We start from the raw sequence: 15518 nt of genomic DNA, 5'->3' as shown, positions 1-15518 counted from the left end.
ATAGTGCATACAAAAGCATGGATTAAAACCCAAACTGGTACATGCTTTGTGACTGGGGATGGGTAATGGAAAATACACTTTGATGATGTGTCGCATGCAATATTTATGCGCGTCACTTTGCATGCACGCACATCCCCGTGTGTCTATCTCTGCACGAGGCAGCCTCTCACCTTGTTGCGCGATGTGATGATCTGCTTGATGACAATGCGGTCGGCCAACACGAGGACCTTTGTTACCGAGGAGAGCAGCAAGCGGGCAGCTTTCACCATGCCTGTCCTATCGCTGAACACCGTGACGCGTCCATCTGACTGGGCTGGCACGGCTGCACCCACATCTGTCAGCTGGGCTATAGCGTCACCTGTAAGGCAAAAAAGTAATGTTCAGTGGCATGCTCGATGGACTCCTGCAGCTGTGTCAAAAGCCTTCTTCCACATGAATAAGAAGTGACACTTCCATTTGGGCATGTCTTGAAGGTGTTGGTGTCTCGAAAGTCAGCTGAGGCAGAGGAGTAAACTTCACCATAAGTGTCCTGCTCACATTCTCACAGGCACCGACTGTGGACACTAGGGAGTAGCTTTGAGAGATTTGCTGGCCTAATGATAATTTCCCAGAATGCCCTCAATGTCACTTCAGAGTACACTGCCAGTCACTCTGTCACTCTCCGACTCATAAAGCCCCGGAGGAAAAATGTCCGTCCTAGAAAGGGTGGCACACGAGAGGACTATATTCAGCACAGTGGCACGAAAGCCGCGCCAGCCTTGCCCGGATACAGTTGGTACGGCCCCGCGGGGTGACGGGAATGAGTTTCGCTGAGTGGTCAAAGACACAAAGATGTGCATTTTTGCAGCAAAGCAAATTTACAGATCTGGTATTTATGAGCGGTTTCATGCTGGAAACAACATGTGCTGCATACGCACTCAAACGTTCTCTGTTGTGTTCTCTCTCTCTCAGCCTATACACACACAAATAGATGAGAACACACACACAGAAGGGGGGCAGAGAGAGAGACAGTCAGACAGACAGACAGACAGAGAGAGAAAGAGAGAGGCAGAGACAGAGACAGAGAGAGGGATGGGGGAGAGACAGAGACAGAGAGAATGAGAGGCAGAGACAGAGAGAGGGAGGGAGGGGGAGAAACAGACAGAGACACACACACAAACACACACACAGAAAGAGAGAGGGAGAGACAGAGAGAGGGATGGGGGAGAGACAGAGACAGACACAGAGAGAGACAGACACAGAGAGAGAGAGGGAGGAGGAGAGGCACAGAGATACAGAGAGCGAGAGACAGAGGGAGAGAGAGAGAGAGAGAGAGAGAGAGAGAGAGAGAGAGAGAGAGAGAGAGAGAGAGAGAGAGAGAGAGAGGAGGGAGAGACAGAGAGAATGAGAGGCAGAGACAGAGAGAGGGATGGGGGGAGAGACAGAGACAGACACAGAGAGAGACAGACACAGAGAGAGAGAGGGAGGAGGAGAGGCACAGAGATACAGAGAGCGAGAGACAGAGGGAGAGAGAGAGAGAGAGAGAGAGAGAGAGAAAGGGAGGGAGAGACAGAGAGAATGAGAGGCAGAGACAGAGAGAGGGAGGGAGGGGGAGAGACAGTCAGAGACACACACACAAACACACACACAGAAAGAGAGAGGGAGAGAAAGAGAGACAGACAGACAGACAGACAAAGACAGAGAGAGAGAAAGTAAACTAAAGAAGTCCAAAACATACACAGATGGTTTTTGGACTGCAGACCTATCACCAAAACCTCCCCCGTCAACAGAGAAATGCACAAAGGAGGGAGAGTTCGGCCCGAGAGGGAGGGAGGGGGAGAGAAATTTCAAAGAACGAGAGAGAGAGAGTTCCTAAAGAGAAAGAAGCAGAGAAAGATAGCTCTCTATCAGGCTATGCAGCTTGGCTCTCTCTGTGGTTTGGCTGGGCTCTTAAAAGAAGCTACACTGGCGAGCTGATTGCAGCTGACAGGCTGCTCTTCACTGCCAGCCCGTCTAACCAGCTGAAACGTCCAGGCCGGCCTCACAAAGAACGCTGTTCAACACCCATGACACCACCAGGATGGAGAGCTGAGGTCTGGGCCAAGTCCCCCCCCACCCTCACCCCCGCTTCCTCCACCCCCACCCCCATCTCATCACAGTCTCATCAATGCATGGTCTCTCAAGGCCCAAGACTCGAAATAAAAGCTATCCAGTAGACCATACATCATCTTCTTTTCTTCTTCACTCGTTCCCAAGGGATCTCCCGCTCATTTCAACAGTTGATTTGCAGCTACATTGCATTTTGTGACGGATTCGACAAGAAATGTCTGAATCGTTCATTGTTCAATCAAGCTAACCCTCAGCTTTTTTTTACTATGAATATTTCTGTAGGTTATTTCCCTCTGCGGACAGTGCCGATCTGGGGAGGGCTGCAGAGACCACATGCCTCCTCCGATACATGTGGAGTTGCCAGCCGCTTCTTTTCCCCTGACAGTGAGGAGCTTCGCCAGGGGGACGTAGCATGTGGGAGGATCATGCTATTTCCCCCCAGTCCCCCCCCCAAACAGGCACCCTAACCAACCAGAGGAGGCGCTACTGCTGCGACCAGGATGCATACCCACATCCGGCTTCCCACCCGCACACACGGCCGATTGTGTCTGTAGGGACACCCGACCAAAGTCTGCAGACAGAGTGGAAAGACTTGAAAAAGAACAATTCTTTAAGGGTTATCACAAGCCTTACTGGGTGGAGACCAATCTTGAGTTGACTGTTTTCAACAATGTCTGACACTGTACCTGCCACACACATCTAGTCCAAATACCGACAGTACTCTGGGACTGACCTTGAGTCCATCCTGATCTTCTCAACATCTTCTAAGGCAACGCCAGAGAAGAAGATGGAGAGACAGAGAGAGAGAGAGCGAGAGAGAGACAGAGAGAGAGAGCGACAGAGTAGAGAGAAGGAACAGATTCGGGTCGTTACTGGCCTGCCGCATCGTATCCCTCCATCTCCCTGATGATAGGGAGCAGCTAATTAAGGTAATGCTATCAGCCTACCTTTATGTAATTCATTACAGAGCACAAGGCTGCAGCCCTGCTGGTTAAACTCTCCCCGTGGCTAGGTATCAGAAGGACGTCAATCCTTTGCTAATTATCCCCCCCCCCCTCTTTCCCAAAGACTAAACGACTGTGAAAAGGGAGGTTTACTGACTTTTGTATCAGCAGCCGGATGTACTTGGTCTGTCAGACGCCGAGTGACAATAGGGAGGGATAAACTGGAAGAAACGATCCTCAGAGAAAAGTGGAATAAATCAGTCACAGTGGGTGACACACACACACACACACACACACACACACACAAAACAGACAGACCCACATGTTTTTCACTCTCCTTGATGCCTCTCGCTCCTCTACCCACCAGCATTCTCTTTGTTCAGGTTTCATCCCTCTTTTCAGACCAGCGTGGTGGTAGGATTAAACGCACTGCTGAACACGCTGGTTCCCACTAACATGGACCCACTATTGTCACGTTGCGTCTAAATTCTCATCCGAGGGGATACTGGCTGTGCTGCGGTCAGACGCTGCACCGCAGTTCACGTTAGACTTGATCAGACCCAAAGCCAGAAGATGCAGCGAAGGTTTCATGGGGTGACTTGGTGGCTAAACTGCAGCCGCCCGCCAACTGTGAGCACAGCTGGGTAATTCAGAGGGAGAGGCAAGGTTGTTACGTGGGGGGGGGGGTGTTTTAAGAGGGTTTTTTTTTAACTACAAGTGTTGAAGGGTGGATGAGAGGCAGACAAAAAAAAAAAAAAGAAACATTCTTCAAGAGTCTTTGAGTTTTTCTCCTTCGTTCTCTGGTTTCCACAAAGACCTGACGGTCTCTGGACCCACTTTCTCCCCGTCTTTCAACAAGTTCTCCCTACATCCCCCTCCATCTTTCCCCCTCTCCGCTTTACGTAACACAGACACAATCCATGGGGCAACTGCTGCACCCAGATATAACCCCTTGCCATCTCACCGGCCCGTTCACCAGCAGCCTCCGACCCAAACCCATGATGCAGAGCCTTCCCAGTCGGCCCTGACGCTCCCCATTTTCTCTCTCCCTCTCTACTCGGCACCCCCGGGCTGAACAACTCTTGCTTTTTTTCAGACCTCAATTCCAACCCTAATAACAGAAACATCTTCAAAGTGCGGTGGAAGTTCTCTGGTGTAACGCCGCTTGACAGGCGGGCCGTCCGCACAGAGACCAACTTTTGGTTTAAGTCTGATGATAACGCTGATAGCTGCAGGTGCAACGCTTCATCATACCGCCATAAGACACTTCAAGAACCGGTAACAGCGCTGATGATTTGACTATAGCCTCAGTCTCGGGGGTCCACCTGCAGCAGAATCCGGCTTTATATAACTTATCAACCATCGCTATCCTCAAACTTAAATCCTGAGACAGGCCTATGACTAAGAAATATGCTAACCACTACGGGAAAGCGTTTGAGCAAGATACAGTTTACCCTTTAAGGCAAAAAGCCTTCAGAAAGTTTCAACAAACTTTGTGGTGGAACAAAGTAAGACTATTGTTCCCAAGTGTGGTATAGAGAAGGACCATGAGGGGCGTCTGAGTAGCATAGCGGTCTATTCCGCTGCCTACCAACACGGAGATCGCCACTTTGAATCCCCGTGTTACCTCCGGCTTGGTCGGGTGTCCCCACAGACACAACTGGCCGTGTCTGTGGGTGGGAAGCCGGATGTGGGTATGTGTCCTGGTCGCTGCACTAGTGCCTCCTCTGGTCAGTCGGGGCGCCTGTTCGGGGGGGAGGGGGGACTGAGGGGAACAGCGTGATCCTCCCACGCGCTACGTCCCCCTGGTGAAACTCCTTACTGTCAGATGAAGGGAGGCGGCTGGCGGCTCCACATGTATCGGAGGAGGCATGTGGTAGTCTGCAGCCCTCCCCGGACCGGCAGAGGGGGTGGAGCAGCAACTTGCAATGGCTCGGAAGAGTGGGTGTAATTGGATGGGTACAATTTGGGAGAAAAGGGGGGCGGGGGGAATCCAAAAAAAAAAAAAAAAAGAGAGAGAGAGAAGGGCAATGGAGATGCCATGCGAGTCTAGAAAACCTCTCACGGGGACAACATGAAACCACTAATAATGTACCTGCTCTGCGTGCTTCAAAGCAAGCTTGTCCCATCTCCTCCTTCAGCTCCTGGTTCTCTGCAGCGATGGCCTCCCCCACCGCCACGAAACGGCCCACCGCCACGCTCACGGCCTGGCCCACCTTGTGAATGGCCGCCAGGGTGCGCTCAGACTTCTTTGGCTTCTCTTTGTGATTGATGAGGGTGGTGATCTGCAGGGACACGTGTGGAGAAAGACGGGTCATATGGGAGAAGAGTCCTCGGTCACATATACATATCGGAGAGCAGAATTAAACGTCACACAATGTTACCTAAATAACATGAAAAATGGCCACAAAAGGGGTCGATTCACTTTAACCATGTAAAAAAATAATAATCTATTCTTAATTAATTAATTAATTAATTCGAGTTTCTACCGCAGTTGTTTTCTTTTGGAGTCATACCTGACCCCAGTTCGTCATTTCAATAAATGAAATTTGCTGGTTGCTTGAGAGTTAAGGTACCCCCCCCTTTATCTCCCCGATTGTATCCGACCAATCACCCCACTCTTCCAAGCCGTCCCGGTCGCTGCTCCACCCCCTCTGCTGATCCGGGGAGGGCTGCAGACTACCACATGCCTCCTCCGATACATGTGGAGTCGCCAGCCGCTTCTTTTCACCTGACAGTGAGGCGTTTCACCAGGGGGACATAGCATGTAGGAGGATCACACTATTCCCCCCAGTTCCCCCTCCCCTCTCCCCAACAGGCACCCCGACCGACCAGAGGAGGCGCTAGTGCAGTGACGAAGACACACACACCCACATCCGGCTTCCCACCCACAGACACGGCCAATTGTGTCTGGAGGGACCAAGCCGGCGGTAACAAGAGGATTCGAACCGACGATCCCTGTGTTGCTAGGCAACGGAATAGACTGCCACACCACCTGGATGTCCCAGAGTTAAGGTACTTTCTAGTGACCCCCCCCCCATTCTTTTTCCTGTGCACGTAGGGGGAAACCATAATTTGTGGTCATACATGGAAATAGGAAATTTCTCGCACAAAACGTAACCCCTTAGCGGAGAGGGGCGTGGCTTCCCAAAGCTAAATTGGATTAGATTTTCCAACTTGTGTCATCCGCTCAGCTGAACCGAGAGACAACACTCCCAAACATCCATACTTCATTTCCGATCAAGCAACATATTGACTCTGGGGCTAGCACTCCATTAGCTTATCAGCACGCTGAGGCTTCCTTCCTGCATAACCGCAGGTAGAGATAACATGCCGAGAAGCATGTGTGTGTCAGTACAAGAGTAGAGATAGCGCCCCGACCCCCAGCCCCCCCCCCCCCCCGCACACACACACACACACACACACACACACACACGGCTCCATGACGTGTTTAAGAATATGGACTAACAAACAATTTGACCCAACAGAGGGTACATACATATGCCCCTTACCCTACTTTAACAAGCCAGCGCACCACACCCAGCAAGGCACACACACACCCACACACATTCACTCATACACAGTCACAGAACATGCATACACAAACATGTACCGACTCACACAGCTCAGGTGGGACCTTTTAGCTGTGAATGAAGGTATCAATTATGAATGGTTAGAGCCAATTAGCATCAATTATTTATTGATTGTTTTCATTCTCTCCAGCTGTTGGCTGTTTATGTGCCTTTGTGTGTGTGTGTGTGTGTGTGTGTGTGTGTGTACACAAATCAGGAGAGGTTTTATTTTGGTCCACATGTGCAGGTGGTGCCAGAGTGCACTCTCAGGTCTTCACTGTTGTTTTCAGCAGGTAATATAAAACATGACTTGTGGTCCCATACACTAAAAGAATGGGTTGGTCACTTAACTTTTTTTTGTGGATTTTTTCCCCCCAATTGTATCCGACAAATTACCCCACCCTGGCGGCACGGTGGCGCAGTGGTTAGCGTGGTCACCTCACAGCAAGAAGGTCCTGGGTTCGAATCCCGGGGTAGTCCACCCTTGGGGATTGTCCCGGGTCGTCTTCTGTGTGGAGTTTGCATGTTCTCTCCGTGTCCGCATGGGTTTCCTCCGGGGGCTCTGGTTTCCTCCCACAGTCCAAAGACATGTAGGTCAGGTGACTCGGCTGTACTAAATTGCCCCTAGGTATGAATGTGTGTGTGTGTGTTGGCCCTGTGTGATGGCCTGGCAGCCTGTCCAGGGTGTCTCCCCATCTGCCGCCCAATGACTGCTGGGATAGGCTCCAGCACCCCCGTGACCCTGAGGCCAGGCTAAGCGGTTTGGATAATGGATGGATGGATGAAAATTACCCCACTCTTCCAAGCTGTCCTGGTCGCTGCTCCACCCCCTCTGCCGATCTGGGGAGGGCTGCAGACTACCATATGCTTCCTCCGATACATGTGGCGTCGCCAGCTGCTTCTTTTCACCTGACAGTGAGGAGTTTCACCAGAGGGACATAGCATGTGAGAAGATCACGCTATTCCCCCCAGTTCCCCTGCCCCCCCAAACAGGCGCCCTCACCGACCAGAGGAGGCGCTAGTGCAGCGACCAGGATACATACCCACATCCGGCTTCCCACCCGTAAACACAGCCAATTGTGTTTGTAGGGACGCCCGACCAAGCCGGAGATAACACGGGGATTCAAACCGGCGATTTCCGTGTTGGTAGGCAACAGAATAGACTGCTATGCTACCCGGACGAAACAGGGATAAGAATTAACCAAGGCTCAGCCTTTTCGGTTTTTATTTTTCAAAGCCATCCAGCATGCCAAATTTCGCCACAAGACGACAGTGCCATAACCTCACATGAACAGGAACAGCTTTTGGATCCGTGGAAACATAAAATCCGGGTGAAAATCAGCTTAAACCGACCTGCTCCTTTTAAAAAATCTGGGTATTTTTCAGTGAAAATCGGTAAAAACCGAAAACGCTGAGCAATTACATCTATTCCCTCTCATTCACAGGCTTCGGTCAGTTGTAGTGCCACGCCACCGTCACCTATCCTCATCACACCACATAGCTGAAGTGTGTACACAGTAAGGATTAGAGGATCCACATCATCCGCCCTGCTGTTACTGATGAACTTAATGCTGACTTTTACAGCCGCTCGTTCTTACTAATCAAGCCCTCCGTTAGAAGTCACGTGCAGGTAAGGTCCAGATTTGGGCTTTGGTTGCTGTGTCGAATTTGAGCATGCTGATGATGCACCGTGATGCCCACGTTGTTGAGTAACCTCTGGTATTGACTCGCCGTCTGGCTCCACGGCTCTTCATCGACTCAAACGTTTTGTTCCTTAGCCGGAATCGACTGGTACCCGAGGCTTTGAGTTTGACAGAACACCAAACCCTTGAACCCGTTTTTTGTTGTTGTTGCTGCTTTCTTCTTCCTTTTCATTTCTTCAACTCATGAAGAAGCTCAGTGAAAGACAAGCCATGCTCTTCAGGCCCCACCGTCTCTTTTTGGATGAAAAGCAGATGTGATTTCTCACAGAGAAGCCACAAGCCTCAAGGAAAGACAAAGGCTAGAGAGATGGGACACTTGACAGCGTAAAAGAAGCTCAGGCATATGTGAGAGAAAGAAAAGAGGAGAGAGTAGAAGCTCATCAAGTTAAGGGAGAAGTTTTTTTGTTGGTCTTTTGTCTCAAGAGTCCACATCTTTACGAGGCTCCAGCTCAGCACCTACACGACAAAAGATCTCCTTAAAGGTGCTGAAAGACAATGAGACCGTAGCCGAGTGTGTGTGTGTGTCCAACAAAGACCTCAACGGCGGAACTGGAGGAAGACAATGCCAGTGAGGGTGGATGAAGGCTGCAACAGAGGGTGGTCCCCAGTCGTCTTGGTTCTCCGTGCCACAGGACTCTGGCCACCCCCCTGCCAAGGACCGTGTGGTGGCTGCAGGCGCAGCTGTCACGCACAGGCGTCCCCCCGTAAGGACACCCACAAGGACGTAGAAGGAGGACAGTCATACTCGACCCGACCCCGAGTGACTGCTGTGTGTGTGTGTGTGTGTGTGTGTGTATGAAAATCATAATTCCCATCACTAAGTGTGATGTCATGATCTGCGTTGGCCGCTGGTGAATAGTGCCTGTGCAGTGGTGCGAGGGGCTGGCCTGGGGTAAACCCTCTCACGCTCTCTTTTTCCCTCCCTAGCCGACACTTCATTCCGACGTGTCTTTACATTTGGGTCTTCAGCCCTCCCCCACCCCCCACCCCCCAGCTTCCTATCCGTCTCCCTTGTCCGCGGCATTTGAGCCTGTGCCGCCCGGTGCCAATCACCCCGTCTGACTCTTTACCCTCTGTCGTGTCTGTGCGGGGTTATGTTGAGAGAAGGTGAACCCTTCTTTGCTCGTGCCTCCCCCCCCCCCCTTTTCTCTCCCTTTCCCTGAGAGGCTGTCACTTCGGGGCAAGAGTCTGACCCCCCAATTTCCTGTTCGGGAGGGGATTATTTCTCATCCGGGCTTCTTTTTTTGTGCCTTTTCTTTTTCCTTTTCTCTGCACGTCGCACCATCTTTGCAGTCAGACTGTTAATGCTTTCCGTTCCTCCGGGGGGCCACGGCGCTTTTTCACTGACTCACCCACACAGGGAGGGACACTCCTCCACTGGCTGGCTGGACATGGCGCTGCCAGATTTAGGATTTAGGGCACCGTGACACATGATTCGGACCGATGTCACAACGGGTTGTTGCGTAATGTTGAGTGGAATTTGTGTTACCAAAAAGGGCCGACAACCAGCCGCCTCCGTGACGTATGCGCCGTTCGTGATCCAGTGCATCTGTCCCACGCCGTTTGTCCCCTCGGCTGTACCCTCCGCTGGACTCGGTGCATGCCTGTGTGTCTGCAGTGTAAGTGCTCATTGGTCTGCATACTTGCGTGCTGTGGACACACGTTGGCGTGCAAATAAATAAATAAATAAAGGCATGTGTGTTTTCACCCATGGGGTTTGCACATCGCACGCCTCAATCTGGAGCAACTGGGAATGGGGACACTCATGCACGCTCACAGCCTGGCACTCATCTAGGAGAGACACATGCGTGTGTGCATGTGAGTCTATGTGTGTGTGTGTGTGTGTGTGTGTGTGTGTGTGTGTGTGTGTGTGTGTGTGTATGTGTGTGTGTGAGAGAGAGAGAGACCCAGCAACAAAAATTTCCCACAAACACAACTGTCGGTAGTTCTGTGTTTGAACTGAATGGACAGAGGGACAGACAGCGTTGACGGCACGACAGAGGTAGAGTGACAAAGGAGAGAGAAAACGAGATAGAGTAAGAAAGACGCTGATACCAGTTCTCTCTCTGTGTGAAAGGGCTCCGTTTACACCAAGGGGGAGGGAGGTAGGAGTCTTTTCAGGTGACTCACATTAACTAGCTGAGAGAGAGAGAGAGAGAGAGAGAGAGAGAGAGAGAGAGAGAGAGAGTGTAGGTGTGTGTGCATGTGACAAATATCCATCCATCCATTATCCAAGCTGCTTATCTGAATTCGGGTCGTGGGATGCTGGAGCCTATCCCAACAGTCATTGGGCTGCAGGTGGGGAGACACCCCGGACAGGCCGCCAGTCCATCACAGGGACAACACATTCACACCTAGGGACAATTTAGTATGGCCATACATACATATGTGTATGTAGATATATACATATATGTGTGTGTGTATGTATGTATGTGCATGTGTGTGTGTGTACATATTTATATATATATATACACACACACACACATATATATATATACATATGTATATATGTGTGTGTGTGTGTGTGTGTGTGTGTGTGTGTGTGTGTGTGTGTGTGTGTGTGTATATATATATATATATGGAATGTATAAGAGGCTGAGCTAGAGACAGAAAGAAAGAAGTGGGAGAAAGACAGAAACACTACTGCCTGGGACTTCCTCCATACGGGATTAGTAAGTGTGCACATTTACTGGGCTGTGCAAACAGGAACAGAGCTGGGCGGAGAGAACATAATATTGATACAGCACCATGAGAAAAGACTTCTTTGTGTGTGTATTGAACATGCACACGTGCGTGCATGTATTGTGTGTGTGCGTGTGTGTGTGTGAGTGTGTGCATGTGCGTGTGTGTGGAATGTGTCTCGTTGTATGGGACACAGGTTTCACTTGCACACTTCCATTTAAAAGTCAGAGCTGCTAAAGACAAACAGAAGTCCAGCCGTAGTACAGAAAAACAGCAGCTCCACCACACAGACGCTCAACTGATGCTGCCGAACGTCCATGTCGAAAGTCTGCAGCGTGCAACGCACTGCAGTGTGTGCAACCTGAAATCTGCCTCTTTTAGACTGTTTTTCCCCCTCACGCTCTTAGTCCTCCTCTGTTCACACACACACACACACACACACACTCACACACATGCATTACCTACATACATTTCTGCTTCCGGTGTGGGAAGATGGCGGCACGAACTTATGTTTGTGGCGGCCTCACCCGGTGCAGTCCATGCAGCGTCTTTGTCCGTGTCTAAGTTTGTCTTCGTTTGATGGCTGGGGGAGCTGGCACTGGATCGGCTGGTAGAGCTTGGTCTGCTGCGTCCCGTGGGCCCGGGGACCGCGGCCCCACCTGCAGCTGTGCCTGAAGAGGAAACACCGAGGGCGGTCTAACAGGACGTGGAAGCGGGGCAGGCTATGCTAACTGCTAGCCCATGCAGATGGGCAGTTCTGATAACACCGAAGGCGGTCTGGCGGCGGCCTTGCCTGGTGTTGACTGTGTTTTCGGTGTGCGGGGAGGTGTGTCAAGGGGTGTCTGGCTGGGAGAGGTAGCGTTGGATCGGCTGGGGGGGGCTGGTCTGCTGCATCCGGTGGGCCCAGGGGCCACGGCCCTGTGCCCGAAGAGGAAACACCGAGGGCGGTCTGACAGGACGCGGGAGTTGGGCAGGCTAAGCTAACTGCTAGCTAACTGCTGTGGCCTGGCGGCGACATTTCTAAATGCTCCTGACATGCTTTCTTTTACACCCACACAGTGTCCCACCCCCCTCTTTTCACGTCGCATGATTTTAAACAGCACAGTGGTGCGCCGCCCCGCCCCCTCGCTCTTACTCTCTCCGTTGGCACACAATCCCTTCTTCCTCTCACCATCCATCTCTCGGCTCCTCGTCTAAAGCTGGGATGACAAACACAAGGCCGCGAAATGATATCAGCAGCCCAATCTCAACAACTCAATACACACCTGCACTCACATAAATACACACACATGCACACGCACACACACAAAAAAAACAAGACCCCACCCATTCGTTAGCAGGAAACCTCGAGCAATTCCTCTAGGATACCCCCGACTATAAATCAGAGGGTAACAAAAGCTGGAAACGTTTGCTGGCTGCCTCCCATAGCTGCTGGCTGAATTTCACTCGTAAGAAATGCCGGGAAGAAATAAAATCAATTTAGGCTTTATCAGGGTCATTCTTTCTCTCCGCCGCAGTGTGTTCCTCTGGGGGGGGGGGGGGGGGGGTTGTGTGTGATTTTGCGATTGTGTGTGCAAGCGTGACCGTACTTGCAAGTGCTAATAGTGTGTTCGATCCCCAGCCGTGGTCATGAGGTGATTTTGTGGAATTCTTGTGATTTGCGTGCGGGCTATCTTTACCAGACAACGCCGACAAAATGACACTAGTGTGAAACTGTAATGTGTGTAGTCTGAGTGTGAACAAGCTCATCTTCATGAAAAGGCCTCCGCCTCCTTATAACCGCTTGTCTTGCCGAGTGTTATACCGGCTTGCTTATCTGACATCTCGGCATTTTTAAAGCTTCACTGCTACTTGCCAGGAGCTATCCCAACATGTTTTTTCTTTTTTTTTAACAAAATCAAAAGACTAAGATTGTTTTTATGGTGCCAAGGTCACAGCAGAGGTACCGGTGAAAGTAACGCCGACACAAAAGCATGCGGTTAGTTCGCCTTGGAGGTTGACATGATCGACTGTCTGGGCTTTTAATTTGCGTTCTGTAATAATCTCAGAGTCATGTTTATTGGTCATGTGGGTTCGCACATACGGGGAATTTGACGCTGGTTTCGTGGCTCTCTCAGTCTACATAACACACTACAACACAACAATCTTCAGATATACATACAAGGACTGACTTATACAGGTGAAATAAGAGGTGATGAAGTGCAATGGTGCAGAGAATATATCAGAGATGCTGATAATATGGGGGCGTCCGGGTAGCACGGCGGTCTATTCCGTTGTCTACCAACAGGGGGATCACCGGTTCGAATCCCCGTGTTACCTCCGACTTGGTCGGGCGTCCCTACAGACACAACTGGCCGTGTCTGCAGGTGGGAAGCCGGATGTGGGTATGTGTCCTGGTCGCTGCACTAGCGCCTCCTCTGGTCGGTCGGTGCGCCTGTTCATGGGGGGAGTGGGAACTGGGGGGAATAGTGTGATCCTCTCATGCACTACGTCCCCCTGGTGAAACTCCTCACTGTCGGGTGAAAAGAAGCGGCTGGCGACTCCACATGTATGGGAGGAGGCATGTGGTAGTCTGCAGCCCTCCCCGGATTGGCAGAGGGGGTGGAGCAGCGACCGGGACGGTTCGGAATATAGGGTAATTGGCTGGATCCAATTGGAGAGAAAAAGAGGGGGGGGGGTCAAAAAAAAAAGATGCTGATAATCTAACTAATGCTGATAATAATCTTTACATATACATACTGTGTGTGTGTGTGTGTGTGTGTGTGTGTGTGTGTGTGTGTGTGTGTACATGACGGTGGCCTTTTCTCTATCCAGCATGACCACATAGTTAGTCTTTTTACTGTAAGGGGTCTGTGTGTGGGTGTACTTTTACACCCCAGGGATGACTGCAGATTTAGTGTGCATGAAAAAGATACCGAGGTAAGGTAAAAAAAAAAGCAGAACCGAAGAAGTGTTCCCGGGTGTTGATTGCCATCCCGACCAATTGCATGACTCGTTGTGGTGAGAAAGGACTCGGGGGGGGGGGGTGTGTGAACTGAACCCGAGACGCTTAGTGCTTGGCTCATCCGATGCAGTTTTCTCCTGGAAGATATCTTTTTCTTTCAGGGAGGCCAGAACCAAGATGCCCTTAAAAAGTCCAGATTCTGTTGTTTTGTTTTTTGTTATTATTATTGATACAGGGAAAGATGTAATCAGCCGTTAGCAGGGGGAAGGAGAAAGAAACATAAGAGGAAAGGGATGACAGTCGCGCTGAACACTGGGGATGAGTACCCAAACCCGGTATTCGGTTTTGCCGACGAGATAATAGCATACAGATTATTGACCATTGCAAACTGTTCTCTTCTCTCACACGTCTTTTCCCTCCCTCTGAATGATGTCTCCTCCTTTCTCTTCTTCTGTGTGTGTGTGATGTGAGTCTCCCTTGTGTGCATTTACGGTCTGTCCTCCTCCCAGGTCTCCATGGTGACAATGGTCGCCACCTGGACACTGCTTGGCATCCCCCTCATCACATTTTCTTTTTATATATCTTATAAATCCATATAATGTTGTTATCCTGTTTTCAATGTTATATCCTTCTCTCACTAAGACCCATCCATCCATCCATCCATCCATCCATCCATCCATCCATCCATCCAGCCAGCCAGCCAGCCAGCCAGCCAGCCAGCCATCCATCGTCCAAGCCGATTATCCCAATTGGGGTCGCAGGGGATGCATGACTAATTTTCTTAAAAATTTTTGGTCTACATGGTGATGCTGGTTGCGTGGCTCGGGTCCTGGGCTGTTCCAGTGGCGTCTGGACACTGCTTGGCATCCTCTTCATCATATTCTTCATCCATCCATCCATCCATTATCCGAACCGCTTATCCTGCTCTCAGGGTCACGGGGATGCTGGAGCCTATCCCAGCAGTCACTGGGCGGCAGGCGGGGGAACACCCTGGACAGGCCGCCGGGCCATCACACAGGGCCGACATACACATATTTTCATGTCTTTTATAATTCCATTATAATTCTGTTATCCTCTTTCAATGTTGTTTTGTGTAAATTGTGAAACACAACAACACCCATTGAACGTCGTCCATCTCGGGAGAGATCCCTCCTCTGTTGCTCTCCCTGAAGTTTCCTCCTATTTTTCCTCCCTGTTAAAGGTTTTTTTTAGGGAGTTGTTCCTTATCCGATGCGAGGGTCTAAGGACAGGATGTTGTGTTGCCGTAAAGCCGCCTGAGGCGAAGTTGTAATTTGTGATATTGAGCTATACAAATGAAATTGACTTGACTATTAAATGGGCACCGGTGCAAAATAATTAAAGACCGGTGTTGATAAGCACTGTCGTTAACGGCTCTGCTATCGGTATGGGAGCCATTAAGAAAATAAATTTCCTGTTTATTTAGGCCACATACACATTATTCTGCACCTATTATCTCACCAACTCCGTTTCTCATTTGCAATAAGGTTAAGGATTTGTCTACGAGGCATTTTCGCTATTCCCAGTCTTTAAGGGGGGCTCTCTCTGCCCCTCTCGCAAGACACAC

The 15518-nt window shown here is 50.5% G+C and overlaps 1 protein-coding gene across 2 annotated transcripts in view; it reads right to left on the bottom strand.

Annotated features, from left to right (window-relative positions):
• ctnnal1 (catenin (cadherin-associated protein), alpha-like 1) overlaps nucleotides 1–15518 on the bottom strand; it is a 96552-nt gene that overhangs the window by 37582 nt on the left and 43452 nt on the right. For both annotated transcript variants that reach the window (XM_056298178.1, XM_056298179.1), the window contains 2 exons: nucleotides 5128–5317; nucleotides 171–358 (listed from right to left, as the gene is read on the bottom strand). In XM_056298178.1, the coding sequence (XP_056154153.1) occupies nucleotides 171–358; nucleotides 5128–5317 (378 nt within the window). The remainder of the gene's footprint in view (nucleotides 1–170; nucleotides 359–5127; nucleotides 5318–15518) is intronic.

Source organism: Lampris incognitus, chromosome 18, assembly GCF_029633865.1.
Source record: "Lampris incognitus isolate fLamInc1 chromosome 18, fLamInc1.hap2, whole genome shotgun sequence".
NCBI lineage: Eukaryota > Metazoa > Chordata > Actinopteri > Lampriformes > Lampridae > Lampris > Lampris incognitus.
Note: the sequence above shows the minus strand (reverse complement) of the source record. Positions and strands in the feature narration are given on the sequence as shown.